Genomic DNA, 25,062 nt, shown 5'->3' with positions numbered 1-25,062 from the left:
ATCACTGGGTTGCCTTGTAAGTCATCCAGTATGTGAGGAATAATGGTTTTAGTAAAGGTACTGTTTCAGTTATGTTCATGTTAAAGACTGCATTTCTTCTGTTATTTGAAGACCAGCAAACCTAGATCTGAAATCTTGATTAATGGTTTTCAGGTGGTTTTTAATCTATGAACCCCCAAATATTTTCCAGCAGGGAACAGGTCCTGGTACCACCCAGACAGACCTGCAGACAAGTGGCAAAAGAGTTTCTACGTGACTATAAAAATAGTTAACAGGACCCTTCTTTGAAGACATTGCTCTACAATGACCTTCAGAATAATAGAGACTAAATAATTTCATCAAATTCATAACTTACAGATAAACTTCACAAGACGACATAAAAAGAAGATTGGGATTGAAATACTTCAGTGGTGGAGAACTATCCATAACCTAGATAAAGCTATTTCCATAATTCATTATTGTCAAAACTCTCTGCTTCGTGGTTTGAATCTGTTTAGCACTGACTTCAACTCACTGCACTTACTTTAGTTTTCTGCTATCAGGTAACATTTGATTACAGTTACCTTAAATAGGCCAAGATCAATTCACCTCTCAACCTTTTCTTTGTTAAATAAAGTAAATCAAACTTCAGAGTACTGTTTCTCAAAGGTACCACTCCAAATTTCAGATTTTTCTTCTCTGAACTCCTGGACTCAGTAAACTAGCAATAGTCCCCCAGGCTATTCCTATATTGCCAAATAAAAGCCAGGGACCAAATACCACATGGTCCCACCATTTTGCTCACACCAACACAGCTTAGCATTATCCGTCTGGTTCAGATTTGGTTTCAAAAGAGCTTGTGGTGGTGGTCTGAAACTGTTCTGTAATGTCAGTACATTCTTTTCTACCAGATTTCCTTGTGACTTCTTTTGTGAGGTTTTTGACTTATGCACCTCTGACTAATTCACCTTTCACAAGACTGGACACTCCAAAGGTGTCATGTGCTTCACAGGGAAAATATATGTGAGTAACAGGAGCAAAAATGATAGTACAACAGGCTTCAAGTTTTTCAGGCCCTCCAGGAAAATTTGTTTTTCAAAGAAAAGTATTCACTCTTTGATTTAAGGTATTCCCAACTGCATTTGGATGCATGACCATAACTATGTGAATGTGGTTATCTTGCAGTACAAAAGAGAAATCTTGGCAGATTGGCTTAAGCTGGTTGCAAGAGTCCTCCTTTGCTCTAACCTTTAAATTAAGTTCATAAAGAAGAATTAATGTCCCCTTCTAAATAATTGGTACTCTAAGAATGCAGCCTGTACTTCCCACCTCAGTGTCAGATGCAAGCTTTAATACTGCCATTAATATTGCAGGATAGTTGGTCACTGGAATGTCAGAATGCACTGCTCTCAAACTTGAGCACTTTATATTTAGGAAGAATAAAACATTTTCACCTCACTGGACCATCAATATAAAAATCACTACTGAACTAGTGTTAGTTTTCAGTTATAAATGTTTAGTGCTCACTCTGCTAAAAGAAAAATATAACTGCAAAACCTCTCATAGAATCATAGAATAGTTTGGATTGGAAGGGCTCATCTAATAGCAATGAACAGGGATATCTTCAACTACATCAGGTTCCCCAGAGCACCCTCCAACCTGACCTTGAATGTTTCCAGGCATGGGGCATCCACCACCTCTCTGGGCAACCTGTTTCAGTGTTTTACCACCCTCACAGCAAAAACTTCTTCTTTGTATCTAACCTGAATTTACCTTCCTTCAGTTTAAAACCATTTCCCCTTTCCTGGCTAAAAGGTTTGTCTCCATCTTTCATATATGCCCCCTTTAGGTATTGAAAGGCCACAGTCAGGCTTCTCTTAAGCCTTCTCTTCTCCAGGCTGAACAACCCCAACTCTCGCAGCCTTTCTTCATAGGAGAGGTGCTCTATCCCTCTGATCATCTTTGTGGCCCTGCTCTGGACCTGCTCCAACAGGTCCATGTCCTTCCTGTGCTGGGGACTTCAAAGCTGGACACAGTACTCCAGGCCGGGTCTCAAAAGAGCAGAGCAGAGGGGCACAATCACCTTCCCTGACCTGCAGACCACACACTTCTTTTGATGCTTTTTAAGGTATATGCTATGTCATGCTATTATATTAATGAGTCATACAGGATGGAAATGGAATTAAAAGTAACTAGCTGTAATTTTTATCTCATGTGGCAGCATGGAGAAAGTCAAATGCATTTAGTGCTGTTCTCCAGAGAAACTGCCTAACTCTGTTCCAATGAGCAATCACTTATTCCCTGAGTTGTGTTTTCTACCACCAGTTATCAAGGTAACAACTTTGTTAGACATGGAATATAACTATTTGTTTTTTTCTTCAGTGAGAAAGCCAATAGGCTTGATCAGAGCAACTTCAAATGCCTTTTTAGGACATCTGACCTGTGGTGTGCAAGACTGTGGTCTGTGTTACATGCCATGGCTTTGTGAAGTCACCCTTCAGATGCAGCTGTGGTCAGCAAAGCTGCAGGTCACTTCTGTTGCAGTTCTTGCCCAAGTGTCTGTAATCTGTGTGAGAAGCTCCAAAGATGGGAAGAGGACTGACATCCTTGGTCACTGCACATGCAACCACCATTGGTGCCACCAGTTCTGGATGGCACACAACTTCTGCCCCAGACCTCAGGAAGCAGCTGGGAACCTGCAGTTCACTGCTGGATGGGTGTGTCTGTCTGGGCTCCTGTTTTACCACAGAAATCATCAGATCTTCATCACATAGAATGTATTGATAATGTAATTATTTGCTCATTGGATAGGGGCTGCCAACTTGATATTACTTAATACAGAAGCTTTGGAGCTCTACTGACCAGAGCTCAATTTCCATCAGCATCCTCCAGATCAAAAACTCCATTTTGCCATTGCCTTGTCTTTAGGCTTCCCTGAAAGTGAGTTTACATAATGCCTGTCTTATTAAACAGTATTTTGAGATCACATAGATAAAGAGAAGGCAAGTATCTCAAGTTTACTTTCTAAACTCACAAATCAGTAGGTAATTACCCAGAACATATACTTCAGCAGTCTACAAGCTGCTCTTAAACCATGTGGATGAAGGTCTCAGGTTAGTAGTGTTTCAGTGTTCTCCAGTTAAGCTACAGGTTCATTTCAGGGCTTAGAACCTGATGAGCCCTTGGTTTCTCCTAGAGCTTTCAGGCACATCTGAGTCCCTTTATATTCCATACTTCAGGAAAATGTGACTGGCCGTGTGTCAGTACCAATATTCCATTATTCCTAGATGATCATTTGAAAAGATGATACAAAGCATTTGTCTCCACAGCTTAAAATATCTGCCCGTGCTTGTGTTACCTGTCATTTTTCTAACCTTCTCAGAAAGTTCTTGCAAGCAATTTCCTCACTTCATAACTGGATTTCTTGATGCTGGCCAGCTATTTTAGGTTTTTCCTGAAGGATAACTGCAAAGCTAAGGATCGTGTGGCCATGGCCAAGGCTTGCAGTCATAGAGCAGGAGGGTAGTAAGGTAGTGCAGAGAATGTGTATGGGAGGTGGGACAGGGGATCTCCCTGTGTGTTGAGAGGAGGCTATTGAGTGATCTCCATCAGCACAACTGGGCTATTCTCATCTGCTAAATAACAGAATGTCTCAAGCAAACACGAATGCACATAGTGGCTTCCTGTGATCACCATATTTTTCTGAAATAACCTCACTGCACATTAATTTCAGCTTTGATTTGTTTCACTTGATTCTGGCTTTTTTTAAGGTGAATTACATCTGCATTATTTTTTAAATAAGCTACTGCTATTTTAAATGAAGCTCCTTTTAATTCAGTGTTCTTAATTTTTAAGTGGTGCGCTCCAGAGCTTTCTTTAAAGCAAAGTGAGTCTTAAATCATTTAAGTATCTCTTTTCTGAAATATATCCCTTTTCTGAAAGAATTTTTGTCAATTTTATGCCTTCTTGGGAAGAAAATAAAACAGAGAAAGTATTTTATTATTCTATTCACCGTTTTACAAGTGCAGGAGAAAATGTGTAACAATAATAGTCTCCATTCCACAGCAGACACGCACTAAGAAATATCTATAATTATGTGATTTGTCCTCTTCACATCCTTCCCAGCTCAAATGAAGATAAAAATAAAATTAAAAACAGGATACATTTCTTACCAAATTGATGTGAAGGATGTTTTATTTGTTGTTGGTGTGAGAACTGCTTGGCTTCAGCCTGGGGAGAAAAGGGACCTGGAGCATTGGTATCAGCAGCCTGATTCTGGAAACAGAACAGTCAGTGCTGCCCTATTTCTCCTCATAAAAAGTTTATGGTTTTAGTGTAGACTTAGACACCTGCTCTGACATGCAAAGAGTTTGTCATTTCCCTAACTAGAGGACAGTTTAGTCCAGCTGTCCAGTAGTTATCCCCCAAAGACAGTGGCCAAAGTGGCAACAGCACAACACAGGTCCGAAAATGGCTGATACCACCCTGTATGAAACAGACTGAATGTGGTGGAATTGCTTTTCCTGTAGGAAATGAGCTGTGGTACAAAGAGGTTGTAACCCAGTGGCAATAACACCACAGTCTCCAATGCACACCTTCTTTTCATAAGGTAAGGCCTCACCATTACTGTAAGATAATTTGGGAGTGTACTCACTCTACCACTTCTACAGATTTTCCCAGATGTGTTAGAGAAACTAGATGATGTACACCTTTATTTCACCTGATCCTATAAAGTTCCTTATTAAACAGAGGAAGAGACTGAGGTTGGCTGTGATTATGTTGAGATGCATATTAGTTTTTCAACAAAAGGTACTGCTAAGTATTTCTTAGTTCTGTAATATGTGAAGGAAACCAGAAGAGACAGATATGACAATCAAAACAGCCCAAACAAACAATTGAAAACTGATTTCCATGAAGCTTGTCATTATATGACTGAAGCAGGTTCATGTCATTGGGTTGTAAATCTCCAGCACACTGGGAATGGCTGGACAGTGACCAACCCGTTCCTGCCTCCATCTCTGCACAGATATAACCAGGCACAGAACTGCACCCCAGAGTGTAAGATGCTTTTTTTTTGGGTGATTGCAATGACTTTGTGCCTTGGTGTTCTCCTGCAACTTGCTGACCCTCTTTCTTCCCAGAGAGCACTGCAATGAACCGAATCACTTTTAATTTATAAACTCATACCAAGGGCATGCCATGATAGCAAGCAATGTCATGCAGCTGATTATACTATAATACACAGAAGGCAAATATAAACTCTAGGTATGCATATGAAATGCTGTTACGTCAGATATAAGGGTGTGTATATATATATATAAGGGTATATAATATATAAGGGTGTAAAATATTTATAATGTATATATAAGAGTATATATATATGGGTATATAATACTCTAAGATGACACTGTTGTTTGATTTAGATAGGAAGCAGTGTCATTTCTAGAATAGCTAAGTAACATATGTGAAAGGACCATAGAGCCAAGATAGGCAAATTGACAAAGAAACACCTAGAAAGGTGACAGGGGTGATGACTGTCTCTCTGAGATGGAGCACATAGTCCTCTGACACAGTAACTTGCCTCAGAGAAGGTGACACAGTGCCTGACCTCAGCAGTGGGGGGCTGTGGCTGCACAGCTGCACTGCAGTTATAAGCTGTAAGACTGCACAAGTGCCATCTGAACACTTCTAATGTTCACATCAAAACAGGACAAATATAAGGCTGGTTCCTGGGAAATTACTGTCACAGAATCACCAAGGTTGGAAGAGACCTAAAATATGATCTAGTCCAACCGTCAACCCAGCACCACCATAATCATCCCTTAACCATATTCCTAAGTGTCACATCCAGATGACTCTTGAACACTTAGAGAAATGGTGACTCCACCACCTCCCTGAGCAACTTATTCCAATGCTTAACCACTATTTCAGTGAAGATAATTTTTCAAATATTCAATCTGAACCTTCCCTACCACAACTTAAAGCCATTTCCTCATGGCAGAAGACACCGATCACCAACTCACTACAACTTTCTTTCAGGTAGTTGTAAAGAGTTATGAGCTTCCTTCTTCTCCAGACTACAAAACCCCAGTTTCCTCAGCCACTCCAGAACAGATCCAATATTTGAATAAGTGGCAGTGGTTTACCAGGGCACAAACGCTGAATGTTCAGGATCAAGAAATTTAAATAGAAATCTGCTCTTCTGCTCTTTTAACCAGCCTTCATGGAAACGCTCCCTGGGCTTACATTAACCAGAGACCAAGTTATACCAGGTGTCATACAGAGCAATCCCAGGGCAAATCCAAGTGAAAGCAGATCACTTCAACATCGTGGAGGCTCTGTATAGTATGAAGCATGATTACAATCCAGAACATTTAACAATGCCCACATTGCACCTCATTTGTTTATACCAGTGGATGTCTCCTTCCTTGTGCAATGCACATGACGTTCTGAAACTCACATTTGATTTAAAAGTTCTCTTCAGTAACAGTAAATAAGAAATCAGTTTATAATTTTATGCTCCAAGTGTTGCAAAGACTAATTATTCTGATGCATTTGCTAACAGAAATTCAAGTGGAGTTCTACCAATGCCAGTAGAGTTACGCTGCTCCTCAAGGAACATAAGCAGAGAGATGAACAGGCCCATGGTATTTCGCAGCAGTGAGGGGGTCAAATACCATCATACTGGCTGTATTATATAGCATGCTACATCTGGCCTCCAATGTCTATTAACACATATGACTATATATTTCTCATTGGTTTTGGAAATCAAAGGTCAATTAAAAGCTTGGATTCAGATGGATTTTAGGTATTCTATCACTAAAGACAGAAAAGCACACAACACATTTCTAACATGTAAACTGACATCTTCAAATCCCATGGGGTGTTCTGGTGCTCATGACTACTGGGTGCATTCCCAATCCCTACCATGCCCACAAAGGTTTTGTGCAATAGGAAACCAATGCTGACGGTTGTTGAAGTGTCCTCCTTTTCCAAAACAGATATATCTTCTGGCATGCCTTTTGTTACATTATTTAATATCACCTTTGTATTTGGAATCTCCAACAAAAACTATCAAAACCCCTAATATACTGCTAGACATACACGACAAGAAAATGGCTTTGTGCTAGAAATTACGTAAGTAATCAAAACCAAAAGATGACAAAATCACTGTACTTACTATGTGCCGTGCCGCAAACACTCCATCAACTATTGCACAACAGAATGCTGCTACCACACCAAAGCTGATGAACACGATGGAGGCTACCAGCTGAAAAGAGAAAAACAAACTGAATGTAATTCTCAAAGTAAAACAATTACACTAGTTTTTCTAGTATTGTTAAGTGACAGTTCCCCCTGTTGTAATTCACTTTAGGTCAGTGTGTCAACATGACAGTCATGCACTAGTGAAAAGGCAGAAATTCTTGATGCTGGTTTGACAAACTATCAAGTCTATTACAAAAGCACAAATCTTTCAAGAGAAAATTAGGTCAGCTGTAGGAGTTATAAAATTCAATGGTGATTTCCAAATCAGCTTATTTAATGAAATAGCTGTGGTTCCATAGGAAGCAGGGCAAGAAGTCATGTTCCTGTTGGCTCACATAAATCTTTAGAGCTTCACTACAGTGGTAGTATTTCACGCCAACAGATAGACATTGTAGCAATAAAAATAAAACAAAATAAAAATAAGTAAATAAAACAAAACAAAATAAAATAAAATAAAATAAAATAAATAAAATAAAATAAGCCTGTGAACTATCACAAATCTTTTATCATCTCAAATAGTTTATGACAGCTTATGCCACAACTAAATCAGAGACTTATAGGACTGATACCTCTGGAAGGGCTGGGGTGCACTGCTTTGGCTCTTGCCCTTGTCAGGGCTCCCAGCCTGCTCTGCAGGCTCAGAGTGGGCAAAGCAGAACACAGCAGAGCTCAGTCAGTGCATGACCCAGATAGCAGACCATCTTTACTAGCCCACCAGACTTAGCTTCAAACATCATTCTGTCTCTCAAGCTGCTTCATTCATTAAGCGTTATCAATTCTTTTTCAACGGGACTGTGAATGGTGCAATGCTAGAGCACAGCTCTAGCACAAGCACTGGTGGTACAGGGGGCTTGGTGGGAAAGGCTGTGCCTTATTGGGCATGCTAAGCCCCTTGCTAGCTGTGCTGCAGCTTAACAGCAACTGCAGGCTTGGCACAACCCCAGACATGGGAAGCTTACTGCCCAATTCACTCTGATGAGAGCAGCGGGACTTGAAAAGAACGTGGTATACATCTCCATTAGAGACCAGTCAGTGTGCTGTTAAGCACATGCTTCTGAGATAACACTGGCTTGTTTTGAGGTCATGTCTGAAGGGTGCAGTGCTGGGAGGAGGGTGAGATGGAATCCTGAGAGACAAACTCTGTACACTTGGCAAGGTGCTCCCCTTTGGCCTTGTTAGCCCCAATGCCATCAGGTGAAGAAGAGATGCTGTCACTCCTTCCACTTTCAGATTAGAGTGTTTTGTGACTTTGAGGACTCTGCACCCTGTGTTTGGATGAGTGGGTACCTGGAGGGTACAAGGTGAACCTAACGTGCACTCTCTGGCTGTTTTTAATGTAAGGTGATATACCTCTCTCACACCTCTGGCATTTCTCAGGCAAAGTCACAAGAGGAACCCTTTGAAACATACTGTATGATAAGTTAATTTTAATTTACAACAGTATTAAGTTATAGTCAATCGTTGCAAAAGATTAAAAAATTTCCTTGAAAACTGACAAAACACCATCCTTAATTGATAGATCACATGAACAGGGGATTCAGTGAAGAATGTGGACCTTTTTGTTATTTACTAGTCACTAATTACTCCTTCACAACATGTATTCCTGAAATGCCCACATATGGATTACCAAAATTACATCCACACAGTTCATATATCCCTTTTGCCTGTACAAAATCCATATCTGCATTACCTAAATACTGTTTTCACAAGTGTAAAACTATTAAGGCACCACAAAGCTCCTTGAAAATAGGGTCTTTAGCTTATGTTAAGAATAGTACAATGTCAGTAGTGTTAACAGGGGACACAGCATTGGTGACTTCCTCAAAAAAATTACTTAGGGCAGGGAAGAAATTACAGCCATATAAGCCCACAGCACTGGACACATGGGTCAAAGCAATATCACCCACTTGGAGATAAGAGCTCTTGGTGAACTGGAAAACAGTACAACTTAAAAGCAGAAGAATCCCAATTCTTTTTGATACACTCTTTTGATCTCTCATTAGCTCATGTGTTATGCAGTCAGAGGTGAGTCGGCACTGCCACAGGGATTGCTGTGAAATTGGAATCCTCAGCACAGAGAGAAAAAGGGCACACAAAAGTGGCTGAGGCAGATGGTACTGGCTTATCTTGGGAACCTGCTGCATTTCCCCTGCTTTGTCACGCTGCAACCCTAGGAAAGCACTGTTGGCTGCATCACCCTTAAACCTTCGCTCTCCCTTGCTCTCTGGTGTGGCAGGTCATGTCTCATGAATTTGGTTGTCTAAAGATCTTGGAATGCAATTCATCAAACCAAGAAGGCTGTGGGCTCCTATCACTGCAGACCAGTGGGCTGTGCTGCCCTGTGGCAGCTGCATTTGCTACAGATCCTGATCTCTTTATTTGAAAAAGGAGCAGTGTTTAAAAGCTCTGATTAAGTCATTATTGTCTGATACCTCTATCTTGGTTTTCAAGTCATAGCAGTCAATCAAACAATTAGTGGGCTTAGCCAGGTGTTTCCAAATTGTCTGAGCTCAAGATGAATTTACTGGAAGCTGACCTCAAGGTGGCTTTTCATTTCACACATGAGCAACTTATTGATGATCTACAATCCCCAAACCAATGTTTTCCACTCATGGAGATAGCTTGAATCACCTAATGAGTATGCTGGCCTTTTAGTTTCACCGTATAGCTATAGGAGACCACATACAAAGGTGCACAGTAAATCGCAGTATAGACAGGAGCTATGGAGTTGGCTTTGCACCCCTCAGTCATGCTGGGGTTCATCTACCCATTCAAGGGGTTGTGTGCAAGTCAAAGGTTGCTAGCCAGAGTCTGCCTTCTTATCCATGCCTACAGTGAGCAGTCCCTTTGAAATCAAGAACATTTCTTGACTGAAGTAATATTTATTACAATGCCAAAGTCGCACAATGTGACACTGCAAGGTTCTTATGCCTTAAATTGCCTTACATAAGTATTTGCAGGATAAAAGAAGTAATAATACAAGATATCATGATAAAAATCCTTAAAATGAAATTACAGATTTATAGTCTCAAATCTCTCACCACATAAACAAATTACAAAATTAATTACTTCTAAAAATTGCAGTCAAGATGGCCAAATGAAGAGCTGTTGCAAATTTAGAAGATAATTTTCCTGAGTAGTGGGTGACTGCTGAAGTTTTGAGTTCACAAGCCTAGCACTGTCTCGAAAGAAAAGCAGTGCAGTTTATTTAAACAGAGATGCTTGTTGACAGGTAAAAGAAAGAGCACTTTAAAGAAAATAAATACTGATCCATCACATCATCTCATCTCCATTTTTAATAACAGTATGTTTTGTCAGGAAAACTTCATTACTCATAGCAAAAACAGTTATTCAAGAAACAGTTTGCTTTTGCTCTGCTGTTGCAATGCCAGGCTTCTCTACGGCTGTTGCCATCAGAAAACATTTACTCCTGGTTCTGGTATAGAATACAATAGCTTGATTATTTACAGAGGGACAATAAAACCAGTTATTAAACACTGAAAGCTGTACTGTGGGGGCCTAACAATCAAACCCAAAAGACAGCTGTTTAACAGAGGTGTTGAATCAAAAGGGGGAGCAAAATAGGCACATGGACTTTTGTATGCAGTATTAACTGAAGAGCTGTTATCTATCTTCAGACATGTCACAGAAATATGAAAACACTCAAAAATGCAAATCTAGTGAAAGGCTGGACTGCTAAACTCTTGTATGCTGCCTTCTTTCAGAAAAGGCATGCATTTTATTGCAGAATTCACCTTTCTTGGACAACCTCCTGTCCTTCAGCAGGCATAATAACACCACTGCCTGCACTGTCACCCTCCTGTCCAAGTGAGACTAGTGAAAGCAACAGAGGACACACAGTGGCCACAGACACTGGTCACAGACTCTGTTCAGCTTCCAGAAATGCACCTGGCACAGGTAGTTGTTGTCTCCTACAATGATAGCCATGCATGGTTTTGTAGTTGAGTTGGCCACAGACCAGACCCAGCAGGTAGTTTGATGAGGCCACCCCAGCTGCAGCTACTCTTACGTAAACACTGCATCTCAGATCCCAGGCAGTTCGTGTGCTGAGTCACACGCTGCTGGTGCCATGTCCTTCTGTCCCTGTTGTGTGACATGCAGAGACATGCCACCAATGTTTGCCAGCAGACATGGAGAAAATTCCATTGTTCCCCAGCATAAGCACATGCTGGCTACAGGCTGGTACCTCGGTGGATATTTACAGCATTCCTGTGAAATACTTCCAAGAGGCAAGCAAGATTCCAGTTCTCCACTCTGGCACATCCCTGTTTTCCTCACGGCTCTAATTTAGCCCTTACCTGTCCTCAATCTAAAGGCACAACGTTTCAGATAATAAAGTCATTTCTACCACCAGATGCTGTGTGAGATGCCTCATTCGCTCAGTTTAGACTAAGTAGATCTGGGACTTTGAAAAATATATGGATTTTTGTTTTTGAAATCACCTCAGTACCAGAAGCAAGTTCTGTGATATCAAACACTTTGCTCATGCTAAATGGCTACTTCTTCATTGCATGGCCTCCAGTATCTCCAAGTATTGTGAGTTCATCAAGTTTCTCAGGGATTTTTTTCCAGGCAGAGAAAGAATCAGAATTACATTAATCAATGTAAATTGAGAACCACTGTCATCCAATCCTTTTTCCTCTGGAAAGGGAAGTCTTTGCAAAAGGCTGAGGAAATGTTATGCCACAGGTTTGTAAACTCCTTTTTATTCTCACACAGGTTCAAGCAAAAGTATTTGGAAAAGAAATGCATGTGACAGTTGGTTGTAGGCTGCCCCTAACATTACATTCCCCAAATTACAGTTTAGTTCTGTGGGCCTTGTTACTGGTTTGATTTCTCTATGTCTCCAAGATCAATATTTAATACATGCTTAAATAAATCTGCAGCGTTTCTTCATTTCTATAGGAATGACAATGTAAGAGCAGTAGTTTACAAAAACTTATCACAAATCCAATACAGAGAATGATTTTCCACCCTGGTGCAACCAGGGAGCTGAAACTGCCAATCTCAGCCAGGAGCTGCATCTGTTACCATGGCACCTCAGCAGGTCTGTAAATTAACAGCACGCAAAACTACAACAATTAAACTCATTGCATTTCAGATGCTGCTGTCAACTACTGCCTTTCTTGTGAGATGGGACTGTATATTAGTGCTTTTAATTGTGAGTTAATTTTTTCTAATTTGTAAAATCTCTCTCCTGTGTGGCCCCTTCTCCTCACATAACAGCCACTTCTTTTCTTTGCCCTTGGGACAGAAGTTTTGCTGCTATAATGAAAATTAAGCTTGGGCAAGGCTCCTACTATGTAAGTTTTCACAACTGAGCTAATAAGGAGGTTTCTTACTACACCAGGTAATGTTGTTCACAGTTTATGGCCTGACAAGGTATTTTTTCCAAAGGTTGGTTCCTAAGTAATGGCACTACTGTAACTGAGGCTCCTGCTGGAGGGTTGTCACACCACAAGAGATAGGATTATGTCATGTTTGTTACTGACTGATGTCAATTCCAGTCAGCACCAGTTACAGTGACACAGTTTCATAATGATAAAAGACTTCCATGACTGCACAAACTATTGCCTTCCAATGCCTAAAGGAGCCCTACAAAAAAGCTGGAGAGGGACTTTTCATAAGAGTATCTAGTGAAAGGACAAGGCATCTAACTGAAAGACAGAACCTTTAGGTTAGATATTAGAAAAAAATTCTTTACAGTGAGGGTGGTGAGGTACTGAAAGAGGTTGCCCAAAGAAGCTGTGGATGTCCCATCCCTGGAAGTGTTCAAGCCCAAGCTAGGTGGGGCTTTTTGGTCCTTGTCCACGGTAGTGGGATTGGAACTAGACAAACTTCTCTTTAAGGCCCCTCCCAACCCAAACCATTCTGTGATTCTATGATTCTGTGTTGTTAGATATTTAGATCAAACTTTGTGCATAGATCAAGTGACAAAGTTGAAAAACTACAGCCTTTCCACAGCATAATCACTGCTGAATTCAGCAAGTTCAGTCATATGCTGTTCAGTATTATCAAAAAGTAGCAGGAAAACATTTTGCCTGTACATTGTATTGTCCAAATAATACCTTGTATGCTAACTCTGGCATTTCCCTAGTCTAGGTCTCTCTATTGATTTCACCCTTTAGAAATGTCTTCTTAATCCTTAATTTGTACCAATCTGTTTACACTACTCTTCCTGTAATTCATCTTGTCTTTTCTTCTAACCCAATAAAGCATTCAAAGATACAGTTTCTGTGAAAAATGCTATATGAAATAAAGATAAATTTTCCTATATTATCTTCAGACAATGAAAGAATGGTGGGAATTAAATCAACAGCCATTATGAAACATGAAACAAAATTACTGAAAAGGATTACCTGATTAATACATTCTTTCTTCCCTCATAATCTAATATCATCTACAAAAACAGACCTAAAATAGCTAGGAAATTATTTCAATTTGTTTTACATGAAAATCTTTACTAGAATGACCAATCTACTGAATAAAATAACCTATATCAAGCAGTTTCTGTGCACTTAGACTTTGAAACTGGAGTCACCATTACACTGAAATCAGAGAATGAATTCAATATATGTGTAAATGAACCCATATTAAATTCAAGATAATCCATTCACTGATGAGTAAAATGCTTGTATTGACTCAGTTAAAAATGCCACCGTTGATGATGCAATATTAGGACTCCTGGGACTTTGGTAGAGTCTTAAGAGTTTAAGCCACTGAAGTCCAGGAGGTATTACTAAAATGATTAAAGAAAAAAAATAATAATAACAATAAAAATAGACAGGACAGTACTTGCTTCACATTTTCCAGGACAAGAAACAGAAGGCAATCTAAAAAAAGTATTTTTTCCCTGAGGCAGGGTTAGTTTTATTATCACAGCTGTTTTAAGCCCCCACAGCATCTGAGGACTGCAGTTCATATCCCACTAACCATTACTGCAGTTACTCCCTTCTAGCAGCAGCACACTCAGCTCATTCAAACAGCACTGCTCTATTTGCTCCCTAGTCTGAATTGATACAACCACCATCTCTAGTTCAAGCAGGTGCAATACATATTGTCTGTTCCACCCATGTTTTCACTCCTTTTAGAAATATTATTTTAATAGCTGCTATACTTTTCTTCCTGCCCATTAGGGTGTTGACAGTATGATCAAACTCTTTCTCTCTGTTTCTCATTCTTACAGCCATGTAGAGGAACACTGAGGCTGCTCAGGGCAGATCAGTGTGCTGTGCTGTTACAGGCATCTTCTCCTGGTCTTGCATCTCCTAGTGAATCAGAGTTGGCACCCCTAAACTATTACTTTGTTTCAAGAGCTTTCTCTTGGAAATGTACCTTTTTATTTATTTTTATCTTTTTACATTTGGATTTTAGCTTTTTTTTTCATAGAAATCTGTTCCCATATTCTATGGCAGTAGTGATTCCAGATTATTTTTGAGACCAAAATTATTGGTGCAATTGGTACTTCATACATTTGTGCAGTTACAAGTATAGGCTGAGGCACATCCCAAATGTACCCAGCAGGCCTTCACATAGCAGATGGGCCCATACTGACAATCAGCTGGGCTCTGATCAGTAGAAATATAGGGTGTGAAGCCTCACTATGTATTTCTGAAACAGGAATGTTGCAGTGCTCCATCCAAAGTGAAGCAGTAGTTCTTATCCAGGCTGCTGAGTGGCACCAATTGTAGTGGGTTTTATGTGGCAAAGCTGCTAAAAAAAATCCTCTTCAGGGGTAGACTTCATCATATGCACCTTCAGTTACTTAAAATATAAGTACTTGTGTCAGGTGGTTATCTGTGCTCCTCCACAGTCAATGGAGAGCCAGACACTTGCAGGTACTTTCTACACTTACTGTGAAAGGGCATGAATTACCTTCTGATGGTATCTGTCTTTTTGCCACTGGCTACAGAGGGAGCCTAGATGAGAAAGTATCTGTGCAGCCAAAATCAACATCTCGACAAAAAATCATTCCCTTGATAATGGCAGCTCTGATTTGAGCTTTTTCTCCTCCACTTCAGAACTTCCCTTCAGTCATTTGCCTGGGACTTGAAAGGGAGGGAGGGAGGGGAGTAATGTGGAAGGAGAGAAAGATGCCTAGAAGAAGACAGAATGGTGTTATACTGAAAAGAGAAATAAAATCATCTGGATTTCTCAGCTGGAGAAATGCTAATGGTTTTGGAACCAGCCTAAGCAAGCCTCAGTCCTGTAGGCACTTCAAACTGGTAAGAATTCTCCTTTGCAAACATCAACAGCAGCACTGATCTAAAAATGGTTAAAAATGATTACACATTTTAAGGACGTAAAATTCAGTCTAGAATCAAAAACTAAACTCAGCATTAAAAGGGAACAAAAGTGAGAAAAATTTAGATTCGCTAATCAGATTCATTATAGGAATTCATCACATACTTCCTTTCATGGATGCTCTTTTATTGATTACATTGGAACAAGCTCATTTCATCACTTAAACACAGGTAGCTGTTCAGAGCAGTACAATAAACAACCAAAAATACACAGCATACAACATGTCATAAAAGTTAATGCTTCCTCATAGAAAATGGTGACATTGACATAGATTAAGACTGTTACACCTGACTGTTTTATCAGCAGGAAGTGTTTTTACACCAAAGTCTGTGTTTTTATAAATCCTCTTTCACTATACAGTGACTGCATTGGTTTCTCAAGACATACACACTCTATATCAGAAATGCATTACAATTGCAAGCTTTCATGAAGTTCTACCTGCAGAGTCTGGAAGATTGTATCTGGCCATCAGAGATGCTCAGCTATTTAATTTGAACTTATTCTTCAACAAGAGGCTCAGAAACTGCCTGTCCTCACAGGGCACACTTCACCTCACCTTCTCCACAATGTACACATGAGCACTTATCTCAGATTCCTTACCAAGTCTTTCTATCCATCTTGTGCCCCTACTTGCTAAGGAGAGCAAGCGACTTCTTTATTGTTCCACAAACACATTTCATGGGTCATAAAGTTTACTTTTGCTTTCAACTATGTGACAGTAATGCTTCCATTACATAAACAGACTAAGAAAACAAACTGGCAGTTAAGAAGTGTCCTATTATGCACTTAATTCTGTGTGCTGTTTGCAAGCACACATCTTAAAGGAATCGTATCCCAAAATACTTCCACTTAATAAGACAGAGGACTTAAACTGAATTGGTTGCTTGAGTCTCTGACTCAGAAGAATGGTGCCAGCCTTCAAAGATTGGAGTGTCAAAAATAAGCTGTGCTGGTGCATATGCATTTTCATACATATATATGCATATATCTGTATGTATGTAACTCCCTTCTGTTTCTATAGAATTTAAGCTTCCAGAAGCAAACTGAAGTAACTCTGGTTGCCTCTGAACAGAAACTACAGTATCTCTTTCCAAAATTTCCCCCTTTGGAACCAATTTTCCATTTCTTTCTACCAATGATAACAGCAAAAACATGGTAGTTTCTTTTCTGAGACAGAGCTAATGCTCTGTTGTGTCACAAGCTGAGGAAGCTGGGAAGGGCACAATATGGGACTGGCACAACCAATAGACCAGCATAGGGTTGTGTGAGAGGTAAAGAACTACAGTGCTAGGCTACAGCACTAGGATGTTCTTGGTGGCATCTCTAGGTATGTCAGACCGACACAGCACTGATGATGAAACATAAAAATTACTACAGACCTGACTCTACGTCCCATTACAGCTTTACAGCTGAAACACCCTGGCAGACACATCTGTAAAGAGTGCAAAAAGCATTTTGTACAATAAAGACAGTGTCGGTGGCACAGTAGCATAGACATTTTTGTCATTATGACAGGCATTTGCCAGCACATGTCAGTTGTAAATACATTATTTTACATACATTACAGGTTATATATTATATGGTTATAATTATATGGTTATAATAATTATATTATTATATGGTTATATATTATATGGTAAATGTCTGTATTATAATTTTACATATAAATAAATATTTTCATGACAAGCTGATGAATCTGCACTGTTAAAATCTGAAAACACAGACCTGTAGATAGATTACATGAAACATTGATCCATCAGGAACTAGACCAGAGAAGAGCTGAAATACCTCCCACCCTTCCTTTGGTAATTCACACAGTGAGACCATCTATTTTTGTCTCTGAGTCCATGAACTTTAAAATTCTCAAAAACTGTGGAAAACTTACACTAACTTCAGGCATTTAACTCACTGACAGCACTTAGATTAGGTTTGACAGCATAGTGAGTTGACAGAACACCATTCCTAGCAAAAGGGACAAGTCTTATTCTGTCCTTCCACATATTCCTCTCTACTCTGAGCTACACAGCCCCACCACTTACCTTTGCTATGTCTGATGCTCCCTTGGCTAGGAACCTTTTTACTCACTTAACCAGTGGAGACTATTTTCAGCTGGGACAAGGAAGATGAGAAGAAGGAATCAGCAAAATAGAGGAAGGAAGAAAGAGGAGAAAGGAAGATCTCTTTGTGCCGGGGGATATTTACATTTATTATGAATTGGAAATCCTCACATTAAATGCACACGGTCAAAGAACTGCATAAAAAAACCCCAAAATACTTTACTCGGTCCTTTATTCATGGAATATATAACACTAATAACAGCAAAATGTCACTCCTAACATTATCCTAACTAAAATAAATAAGAAACAACTTTTCAACTATTTACATTTTCATAGGCCATACAATTTTCTTCTTCTAATTTTACTTGTCTTCACTTTAGATGGTGTTTTCATACCCATAGACATATCACCTGTCTGCCTCCTCTTCAGCTGATATAACTGAGCCTTCAAAACATCTCTGGTCTCATTTCACTTCTACTGACTTTGCTGAATATTCTCCTGCCCTACGAGGAATAACACAGATTTCCCAGACCTACCATGGATAGACTACATTCCAAATCCTTCCTAAAAAATGATTGCAAAGGGGTTTCACAGCTGATTCCTGAAAAATAAGGCAATTAATACCCAGGAATGCACCATGTTTATAGCACTAAAGGAGACTGAACAACTCTCTATATAGGAAGCTCTGCTCTAAACTCAAAACTGGGCAGCGTTAGAGTATGGCATCTTTTGAATCTCTTCAATATTAGAGAAATATAATTGTCACTTTATACAGGAATTTTCTTACCATATTTAGCTACCTAAAACTAGAGTCTAGTTTAAATCACCCTTTCAGGTTCCTTCCAGAATCTAAGGAGAGAATGAGATGCCTCCAAAGGGCACCTAATTACAGAGATTTGAAGAGTCAGGTAGGATACAGCAGCAAAATACACTCAAAGAATAAGCTGCTTTAACTTCACAGGTAGTAAGATTCTTTCATATTTGCAAAAGAACAAAGATACCTAAAGAAGAACTGCTCAAGCTCATGGAAGTGTCAACATCAGCCTATACTGATTATCAGTATATAAATCTCCTTATCTACTTCTGAAATATGCAGTTAGATCACACCACAAAACCTAGAACACATGACTGAAAAGGGATTAGTATATCTTTTAAGTTTTAATCATTTAAGAGGTGCTAAGCAATACAAGGATGATTGATAATTTCTTCCATTATTATCATTTCTACATCAGCAAGAATTGTTTTTCCCTGAACCATGTGAAATATGACCACAAAAAACATCAACAGAAAGAAGTACTGTTGAGTTTGTCAAAACAGAGTTCATGACAGAAATTATACATTGGTAACAACAAAGGTTGCCTTTGTATTATCTGCAATTCCCCTGCACCACAGTAAAAACTTCTTCCACTTATTTGCACAGGAACATCAAGGAGAGTTTTAGAAGATCAGTGATCTTTCTTTATGTAAACAAACTGCTTTAATTAGCTGAATATGTGATATGAAATCAATCAGAAATTAACACCTTTGACCAAAATCTGCTCTAGAGCTAGTCTCTTCCAGAATGTTTGATTTGCATGAAATAGTAGATGAAACAGAATAGGTTTGAACAGAGCAGATTAGATACTCCTAGCAGAATGTTGGGGTTTTTTTGGGTGCACATGTTAATAACCACCACATTTACACAAAATGCCCAGTGGGCATTTTATGATGAAAATAATCTATTTACAAGATATATTGGTTTTGAAAAGTGAAAGAAGTTTGGCTCTTCTGAAAACTGGCTCACACATTGTCCTAGTTACAGTGGCAGGAACCAACAGTTACAGTGGGTGTAACCAAAACTATGTATTCTACACCCTCTGAATTTCTTATGAACTGTTAACAATAGATTCTTTGCAGCAGCTGCCCAGGGCACACCTGGCACCTCAGGCTACAAGCTGGGTGTGAGACAACCCTGGGAGACAGGAAAGTGTTTCCTTGTTTTCACACCAATGTGTGATAACTTCTCTCTGGGAAGGCATAAGCACCTTCACACCCAGCCTGAGGGGTCATGTCTGCTAATGGGCCATTAGGGACTGGTACAATAGGCAGTTGCAATGACCTAGATCATCAAAGATTCCAAAAACATCCCATGACTCACAGACTAAATCACCCACTGTGAAACTCCCCACTCTGCAGGGGGAGGGGGGGAGGGGGCTGGTACTGGGCATTCCCACCTGAACCTGTCTGGGGACTTCTGGTACCATTTGCTGGATCCAGAGGATGACCAGAACCTCCACAGGACTGTGACTGCCACTTTTGACCGGACTGTGACCATCATCCTCACCAACAGGTTTTCCTTTCCTTTTACTTTTTACTCAGAAGGACCACGTGGGGCTCAGCACAGGGGCTAAAGGACATAATTCTGTTTATGCCCCAGGATGCTGCGATATACATCTGGGGTTTGTGGGTTAAAACCAATTTTTCCTTCATATCATTGTATTTTTGTAATATTTTTATTACATTTTAAACCTGACTTATAACCTCTCTTGAATCAAGTTCATTTCACCTGCCAGTTTACCTTTAAACCAGCACACACATGTAACTGCTTCAATAAAAAGCTTTATTCTGAAACAGATGCAAAGTCTAGTGGCAAGAGATGATACTGAAATACTGCCTCACATACATGTCAATGCAGGGTAGGAATGATGCATTGTCAGGGAAGTCTATCAACTGAAAACAAAAAATGAAATTATTATTTTGTTTCTCCAACTTTTGCTATAGTTGCTTTTCAATACTTCATTTGAAATCTCACTCTTGTTCACAGAAATCAAGAAGCAAGCATATTAGGGCACCTAAACTTAGCATCCATTGAGAAGCATGAATAAATAGCTTTGTCTTTCCTGTCTGGGAGCAGAGCTCTATGTTTTAACCTTCCTCATGTTTTTGAATTCTGCTTTTGTCAGAAGTGGTCTCCATCTCCCTGAACAAGTCACAGGCTGGGCTGAGCCAGCTGAGCATTAGATTTATATCGGAGTATGACCTAGACATGTCAGCATGAAAATGAAATGTTTGTTAGCATGAAGAAAACATCAGGAAGACTCAGCAGTGGATGAATTTGGGTCTCAGACCTGCTGCTGGCAACTGCCTCCAAGTTGTACCTAAGTACCAAACTTTGTGCTAGCTCAGATTCCCTATGAAAGTGGTCACAGCACTGACAGAGTTCAAGAAGTGTTTGGACTATACTCTCAAGCACACAGTGTGACTCTTGGGGTGCACCATGCAGGGCCAGGAGTCAGATTCGATGATCCTGATGGGTGCTCTCCAAACTCAGCATATTCTATCAGCCCTCCCCAGCTTCTCTGTGTCTTTTATGGTCCTGTACTTCCTCCTACTCCTTTCCTGCCTGTGCTTCTCTCTGCCATAGCTGCACTCCTGTCACTGTGGCTCTCAAGAGCCTAGTGTGGGCTCTTGCAGGCAGCATTGTGATATTGCAAACATTTAAAACCCTGACAGCTATTATGATGCCCTCACATCTCCCAACCTCTTTGGTAGGCACCACAGCTTCAGTATGCTCATTTTCAGCCTGGCAAACAGTACAGCTTGGTGAGGCTGGCTTTGGAAAGACATGTGAGTGAAACTGTGAGCCAGAGCTTGGTTTATCCACTGGGTTAGCTAAAACCACATGCATGGTGTCATATCGACATTACACATTTAGAGAGTGCTCATGCCACCTCCACATATTTTCTGAAGAAACCTGTTACAGCACTCTCTCAGCATGAATTTCTGCTCTCAGCTCAACTGCTGCCATGAACCCCCCACACACTCAGCCTTCTCCATCTCTGTATGTAATTTCAGCATCTCATTTCCTCATTGAAAATACTTTGTACTGTAACGTGAGGAGATGGCAAACAAACAAGGACACTTCATGTCTTACAATCAAATCCATTTGATTTGAGCAGTATCATATTTTCCACTTATGCATCTGGAGTAAGTGTGCCTTTGGAATGAAACAACATACAGCTTATATGCCGCTCTTCAATCTATAACCTGCTTTGCAGGGTACAAGAGAGGCAAAAAGGGACTGCAACACATTAGTCTTCAATGCCTTCTGTTTGCCAGTTAGAAACATCCTAAGTCAGTGCAAATCTTTAGTCAAAGGGAAATTTTGTTCTGCAGGTGCCAAGCTTTGCATAGCAGAGCCAAGCACAAATGCTAAAAGTTGAAGTGAAGTCATGCTAGTCAATGAGGCAGAGCCTGCTTCTGAAAGCAGCAGTTCCTTTGAATTAAGGGTTATACTTTGGTCAGCACATTGAACTCCCACTGTGGGCCCTGGGATGCCAAGAGTAAGGTCAAAGAGGTGCAACATTATTAATGTCATGTTTTAAGAACAAACCAATATCCCTTCTGCCTAACTGTGCTTTCATTCCTTCTCAAACTCTATGCTCATCAGTTACTGAGTGCTGGGGTTTTGCTGTACTAGATTTGCTAATCATTATATATTTTATATTGTATTTAGCATTTCATCAACCATGAAAAAACCTGGAATTGCAGAGCTTAGGTCATAAAAAATAGAACTTCAAGACAAAAAGAGAAACAGATTTAAGTAGAAAGGTCAGTTTAAAATGAGCTTTTTCCTAGCTCAACTGAATCTGCATTAATTTTCAATTTAAATAACAAATAAAAAATTCAATATAGAGTCATTACAAGGGCCAGACAATTGTCAGAGCTGCAGTAGGTTAAACTCAAATTACACTACAGCAACTGTTCTAAGGAAGTCTAGTTAAAATAGAACCAACTGAGTAAACAATTTCTTTTCCTTCCCACTCTCTTTTGTCCTTCTGCAACGCACAGACTTTTTTGTTACAGGAATATGACATTTATGCCACATTTCTGTGTTTACAGTCTTACTGATGGCTGTAAATTTTTTAAAGCTGCCCTAAACCATTTCAACTCAGTTATGTACCAGGGAATAATTACCACTCTCTGCTGTAGTATGCCATAAACCCTTTCAATCTCATTTCTGCAACATTTACAACAAACAGCTCAGCCTCAGCAAAGACAGTGTTAAAAGACCCACAGCGGATGGTGCTCAAGGCAAGAAGCGTAATTAAACTTTCCAGTTACTCTCTTAGTCTTTCCTCAGAAATTAAATCTTTCAACAGCCAAAACATCACAATGTGTTCTTAGAAGAAAGCAGTTTCCTTGTTCCATGCTGGGAAGTGCAAAGAGGCGCTAATCCCAAACATACAGGACACTTATTTTTCCACTATCCTTGAGTAAGTGACACAACACATTGAGGAACACATGGTTTAACCACTGCTTAACCACCTTATGACTTTTGTAGACATTTTACTTTCTATTAAGGGGAGAAGCAATAGAAAACTACAAGGCAGATTAGAAGAAAACTGAAAAGCGAAACCACCCTAAAAAGTTATGCCTGTCAGTACGGTAGCATGAATGCTCTGGAAGATAAACCTATTTTCATCTGCCCACCACTGAGTCTGCAACCTGGAACCTGATGTTCATCCTGGTCTCTAATGCACAAGTCAGGGGCAATAGTTCTTAAATAAACTGTTGTATTAGCAGAAAAACTAATGAGGCCTGACCTGTTGCAGGTTTTTGTCTTATAGGTCATGTCCCATTTGGATTCTCTGCTGTTTAGTAAGTGGTGAGCTGACATTGCAGTTTTCCCACCATGAGTCTACTCTACCCACCTATGAATTTTCATGAAACTTGAGGAAATTGTACACCTTTGAAGTCTCTACATCCCTCCTGAATTTGCCTGTAATGGGGCAACATGTTAAAAAATTGGAATAGGGAACAGAGAAAGACACAGACAAACAATATGGCTTTATAAATCTTATTACTTTGGAAAATCCAGCTAGAAACAAAAGTTAAAAGCAAAGGAATACTTGCAAATACACCACTGAGATTTAAAGGCAATGCAAAAACATAGTGACATTATGAAAGAAATTTATGTGCAAATAGTGAGAACATGACTGTATTCTATGAAGGGCAAGACAGGAAATCAAAATAAACTACTTTTAAGTAAAATAGTTACTTATTAGTAAAACACAAATCCATCAGTTCCTCCTCTGACCTTAAGACCACTCTTGATTTATAGCAATGAAACCTCTGCATTATGAAATTAATCATATTTCATGATTCTTGTCTTTAACCAGTCTAACGTAAAGTGCACATTGGACATGCCATTGTTCAACCAAGACTGCTATTTTTTGCAAAGAGCAAGGAAAGTGTTAAGAATGTCCATAAATTCCTTCATTCCTCTTATTACACCTTTCTTTACCCAGATGCCCCAGAGATTTTCTATTTCTCCATATAAATAAAAGCAAAGGACTTGGAACGTCAAGCTAAATCTACAAACAAATCACACAGTCTCAGATCCTATCTGGAACAGCCCAGGAATCTTGACAGCAAGAGCTCTGGGGTTTTTCCTTCTATTTAACACATGCAGCTTCAGGGAAGTGTTATTGACAAACTCCTTGTGCAGGATGAGATCAAATGTTAGGGTAGAGCTGATCACGTAGCTTGTTGGTGCTCAAACTGGTATTCTGCTCTCTCCCTGTCCTTTCCCCAGCTAAACAGTCCTGGCCAAATTCTGGAGTTTATATAATCCTGCCCTTGGTCAATTCAACTCACTAAACCAGCAGAAAAGTAAATTCAGTAAAACAAAGCAAGCTGCTTTTGTCTTGCCTTGTACAAATGAAGTCATTAGCCCATTCATACTTCTCTAAAACTTCTCAGAAGTGGTGAAACAAATGACTAACATTTTGAGGCAGACACAGCAGTTTTAAGTCAGATGGAAATCTGTGCTTTTCATGTTTAATACATTCTGCTACCAAAAAAAAAAAAAAAAGAAAAATGAAAAGGGCTGTTACTTACTATTTGTCTTCTGTTTTCTACCAGGTAGATGCCAACAATCCCTAGGAAAGATCCAAAGCCAAGCTAAGGCAAAGAACAAAACCAACAGAAATGCATGAGATCAGCTTATTTGGTCAACATACCAACACATACAGTGATATCTGAGCTGATGCATCACAGAGATGGGCTAACTGAGGCGGGTCAGGGAAAAGGGTGGAAGTTACTGTTAGACATAAATCATATAATGTTATGGGGATTGGCCAGAACTGCAGCTCTTCAATATTTCAGTGCAAAATTTGTCACACAGTAAACAGAAGTCTGTAGAGACATACTTCTATAACTTGACAACTATTACCACTTTCAGATATGTTTTTACACACTGTAAAGCAAAAATTAAGTGAAGTGAGAGAAAAGAACATTTACATTTAGTCCACACATCATTATTTTGGAAAATTGCACAGTTTTAGTCAACTGCACACAGTTTTCCTCCAAAAAATTTGCCATGTCCATAATGGAAGTTCAAACCCTTAGAGTTAGGTTTGTTTGAGTAAACACTATCACGCATCTCAGAAAA

The 25,062-nt window shown here is 39.6% G+C and overlaps 1 protein-coding gene across 2 annotated transcripts in view; it reads right to left on the bottom strand.

Moving 5' to 3' along the window:
- TMEM255B (transmembrane protein 255B) overlaps positions 1-25,062 on the bottom strand; it is a 68,238-nt gene that overhangs the window by 30,712 nt on the left and 12,464 nt on the right. The window contains exons 3-4 of one of the 2 annotated variants that reach the window (XM_071573472.1): positions 24,510-24,572; positions 7,160-7,249 (exon numbers count right to left, since the gene is read on the bottom strand). In XM_071573472.1, the coding sequence (XP_071429573.1) occupies positions 7,160-7,249; positions 24,510-24,572 (153 nt within the window). The remainder of the gene's footprint in view (positions 1-7,159; positions 7,250-24,509; positions 24,573-25,062) is intronic. The other variant, XM_071573555.1, reaches the window with a different exon arrangement.

The sequence above is a fragment of the Pithys albifrons genome, chromosome 1 (assembly GCF_047495875.1).
Source record: "Pithys albifrons albifrons isolate INPA30051 chromosome 1, PitAlb_v1, whole genome shotgun sequence".
NCBI lineage: Eukaryota > Metazoa > Chordata > Aves > Passeriformes > Thamnophilidae > Pithys > Pithys albifrons.
Note: the sequence above shows the minus strand (reverse complement) of the source record. Positions and strands in the feature narration are given on the sequence as shown.